This window comes from Plasmodium cynomolgi, chromosome 8 (genome assembly GCF_000321355.1).
Source record: "Plasmodium cynomolgi strain B DNA, chromosome 8, whole genome shotgun sequence".
NCBI classification, from domain to species: Eukaryota; Apicomplexa; class Aconoidasida; order Haemosporida; family Plasmodiidae; genus Plasmodium; species Plasmodium cynomolgi.
Window position 1 is genome coordinate 1,713,317 of NC_020401.1, and position 4,533 is coordinate 1,717,849.

At 22.2% G+C, this 4,533-nt stretch overlaps 1 protein-coding gene across 1 annotated transcript; it reads left to right on the forward strand.

Moving 5' to 3' along the window:
• Positions 1–3,258: 3,258 nt before the first annotated feature.
• Positions 3,259–3,851, forward strand: PCYB_084750 (VIR-like CYIR protein; the record flags this gene model as incomplete). Its single annotated transcript, XM_004222213.1, has 3 exons — positions 3,259–3,385; positions 3,436–3,495; positions 3,607–3,851. The coding sequence occupies 3 exons, from the start codon at positions 3,259–3,261 to the stop codon at positions 3,849–3,851; spliced, it is 432 nt and encodes a 143-aa protein (XP_004222261.1).
• Positions 3,852–4,533: the final 682 nt, after the last annotated feature.

The following is a 4,533-nucleotide window of genomic DNA, read 5'->3' on the forward strand; positions in this document are numbered from 1 at the left end:
TTGGAGGAATATCCTTCTTGGCATTCGCTTTGTATAAGGTAAATACAAATTATAGATTCAGTATGAATATATAACGTTATCATTTTTTTTAATGCACATTTATTTGTGCTGCATAATGATGTTTTTCAATTTTTATAATTTCTATTTTTGCATCAGTATACACCCCTTGGAAAGTTGTTAAACGGGAAGAATCGTAAGAAAATACAACTTGACGATTTTAAATTTGAAGAAAATGTGGAAGATGTAGCAATGTACGAAACAGATTATGATGATGAAATATCACATGATAGGTCGGTATATTTAGGTTACTACCCTTCAGAAGAACCTGCGTATTACTAATATGTAGATGGCGCATTTGAATGTTTCTTGCAAACCGTTGCGTAAAGCATGCAAGTAAGCATTAACCCGCAACTGTGTTTTACATGAATAGAGGAAAAAACAAAAATGTGCATAATAAATGTATTTGTTCGCTTCGGTATGTTTCTCTTATATGTATTTCTTATTTTTTGTAATTTCATGCTACTAACAATGATAATATATATTACTTTTATAATTCGCTTTAACTAATGTTTAATTCTTTTAATTTTTATTCTTTTAAATTTAAGTNAAAAATATTATTTTACGCGATAATACTTTNATTTATAAAAGTATATGTAAACATATTATTTTTAATACACTTATTTTTGATAGTACGTAATAAGCTATATATAAAAAAAATACATAGATTACCATGTGTNTTGATTTTTTACGCATTATATACGTGAAATATTATTTATTCCTTCATTTCGTAGTTTGTTATGTTTTTAAAATGATGCATATACAGTGAAAAATATTACAACCTTAAAAACAACATTTTTGAATTAAATATCATTCATTTTTATTAAAGGTTACACAAATCGTGCATGACCATATAGGAGAAAAGGAATTGAACAAAGCTTCATAAAACGTTAAAAAAGGTAATCGAATGGTATTTCTGTGTTGCAAAAAAAAAAATAAATAAATAAAAAGGAGATATATAATATTGTGTATATATATATAGTGGAAAAAATAATCCATTAAATGTGCAGCGCATTAACATGATAAAACTTTTTAATATATTAGAGAAGAACATAATATTGTACACAAATTATCTGTAAAGCATTGTCAGATTTACAGTAATATATATGTACATAAAGGGACTTAGTTACTTTTTCGAATACATTTTTACTATAAAAGAAATATAAATAGTTTAAAGAGTTATCAAATGTGTTATAAATGATTATTTATTTATGAAATAATATAGCGTTTCAGTATAATCTTTTATTATGAGAAATTACATTTTTTATAAGGCTAAAATTGTAGAACGTTCCCCATGCGTCTTATAAGTATGAATTAAAAATAAACAAATTTTATATAGTAAAAGTGCTATTTTTTTTAATTTTCTTGTTAATAAAAATTATAAATAAGTGGTTAATTCGATTTGAATTATTTTAGTAATATTTACCTAACAGTAAATATTACAAGAAAAAAAAAAAATATAATAATGAGATGGGTCTGATTTTACCGTATATGCCCCTTTTGGAATGTTAAATAAAAAATAAGTGTACAAATCTGTGGTGTACAACCTTAATTACATTACAATTTTTACTATAATTTTTTGAATTTAAAAAAATTTTTTTTTAAAACGTGTGTTATTTTTTTAAGATAATGTTTTCTTTAAAAGTATTATAAAAATATATTATGCATTTAACATCTATACAGTTGGCATAGAATATGTTAATTTTCGTAGTAAGCAAAAATAAGTATAATAAAATATACAACTTTTTAGATATATTTTTAATTTAATGCTCTTTGTATATTCATATTTTTTTATTACAACGGTACTGATTGTACCCTACGATGTTATGCTTTTACAGAAATGTGAAAAACTGATGCATTGATTCTAATAACATGAAATGTAAAATTAATGAAAGAAATACTATAGATATTTTTTTATAATATTGTTTCAATCCTTTGTCATATATGATATTATACATCATCTTCAATGGAAATTTCATTAACCTGAAAATATTACAACGTTGTTGTATTTGCATGCAATAGTTTTAGAATTTTTTTTTTTTTTTTTTGATACTTACTCTTTTTTTATTATAATATATATAATTCTAAATACACATTTATTTATGTAATAAAAATTAAATGCTCATTTTAAATGATACATTTTTATATAATAGTATGTTCAGTTTTTATGTAAATAAAAGTATTCCAAAATTACTATTATAGACTAATGGGTCATTTCTTATGATAAATTTAAAATATATTTCTTTCAGATAATTAGGAGAAATATGATGAAACAAATTTGTTAAGTTATTAAGGATAGAAAAAAAGGTAATACATTTACCTATTTGTATAATACATTAAAATTTGTATAATAAAATGTATGTTTAAAATGTATCTATTTTGATTATCATTGTTATTGCCATCATAAATATCATAACGTAACAATGATAGTAAATTCTTAAAAAATATATTGCAATTAAGGATATAATAAGTATGAATACGTAAACAAAATTCATAATTATTCTATAAGGTAGAGTATTTCACATTATCTAGAATTTAACTGACTTTATGTAATATGTACCCAAAATTTGCAGGTAAAAATATTAAAAAAAAATTATTTACTTATTATTAAATAACTATAATTTGTATTTTTAAACTTAATGAATTTTAATTAATTCCATGTTATTTATCTCACTTTTTTATAAAAAATCTTATAGGTTTATTTTACTAGAAAACTTATAAGAGTATATTCACTCTTCTATTTATATTTCGAATAACATATATACAAATATTATTGAAATTTCAGATAATAAACAAATAGGAACAATACAATAAAATAGACATTACAAACTCTTATTTTGACAGAGTAGTGAATTGTTAATTTTTATATTATCCTAAATATTAAGATTGGAGTAATACACAAAGCAGAAAGGAATTAAGTTACTCTTTTTTTTTTAGATTGCTTCATTAATTCTACTATCATGGATGTATAATTGTAACAATGGCATGGTATTATAATAATATTTGAGAATTTTTTGAATTTTTTGCTAAACTTGTATTTTATATAAATGGTGCTTTTATTTAGAGTAATGTTATTCACTTTTTTAAAAGTTAAATACGCATATTTTTTTTTTTTAGCGATTATTAAGCCAAACATGTAGCTAGCATAAAAGATATAGAACCTTTACTATAAAAGCATCGATAATTTTGGCAAAGGATGAAATGGAAAGAAAATTAGTACTCGGATTATCACAAGGAAATTCTTCAGATGATGTGGAGAATAATAAATTAAAAAATGTGACAAAAGGCACATCAACAAATGAAAATTTAAAAGAAAATCAATTCAGTAGTTTATACGCTTATCGACAGTATTCGATGCGAAGATTCCCTGAACTGAAGGGATTAAAAAAAAAGATTGCTACTACGAGCAGAAGATATTTAATGAAATTGATAATGTTCGTAAATTGGCGGAAGATATGAAGAATGATAAAAAAAAATTCAAAAAAATTATATGTAGAAAATATTGTTATCCTATTATTTTGGGATCTTGATTTTCTTTACTTGGTTCAGTAGTTCCTATATTAGCTGAAGCTGAAGTAAAAGTAAAATTAGAGAGTAAGATAAGAAATATCTTGGAGCACTTAACACCAGTATTGAATGATGTAATTTTTATACCATTTGGTATAATTGGAATAATATGTATAATTTATATATTGATTAAAATTGTAAAGTATGAAAGAATAAAAGCAGGAAAGGGTGAACTGAAGGATAAGGAATATGTTTGTTTTTGTAAAGAAGATTTTAATATTAATTAATATGTGTAATATAGTTTGGGGTATTATGTATTTTATATTATAACATTGTTTACATAATTTATATAAATAATGTGAGATCTGATTAATTATATTAACTTGTTATAACAAAAATATATATTATACAAATTTATGTGAATTAAAATATCCATTTTATTCCTTTGTGTTTTCGTAAATTATTATCGTAGTTTAATATGGATAACATATTTCCTCTCATGGTTTATGTAGATAATTAATTTGTTGTTCTATTATTTCCATAATGGGCATACACATCGAGTAAGTATTACGTATAAATAAAAAAGTATGACTATATTTATGTAGATTTGTCTATAAAATATATTATTATGTCTTATAATTAGTATATAAATAAAAATTAATAAAATTTGCGTGGTCCATGTATGAAATATTATTTGTCAACATAAAACAAATCCTTGGTAAATAATATAATGTTATAATATTTTTGTGAAATTCATACATAGAGCTATCATTTGTTATTAAATTATAACGTAATTTTATAAAAAAAAAAAAAATAAACTAAAATTAAAAATTAATTATTTTTGCTTATAATCTCTGAAATATCATCTACCTTTTATTAATAATTTTTTAATATCCTAAATTGGTGTTATCCATATATGAACTTATATTTGTGCACGCTGTGAATTCTAAGCAAAATTAAATATTTAGT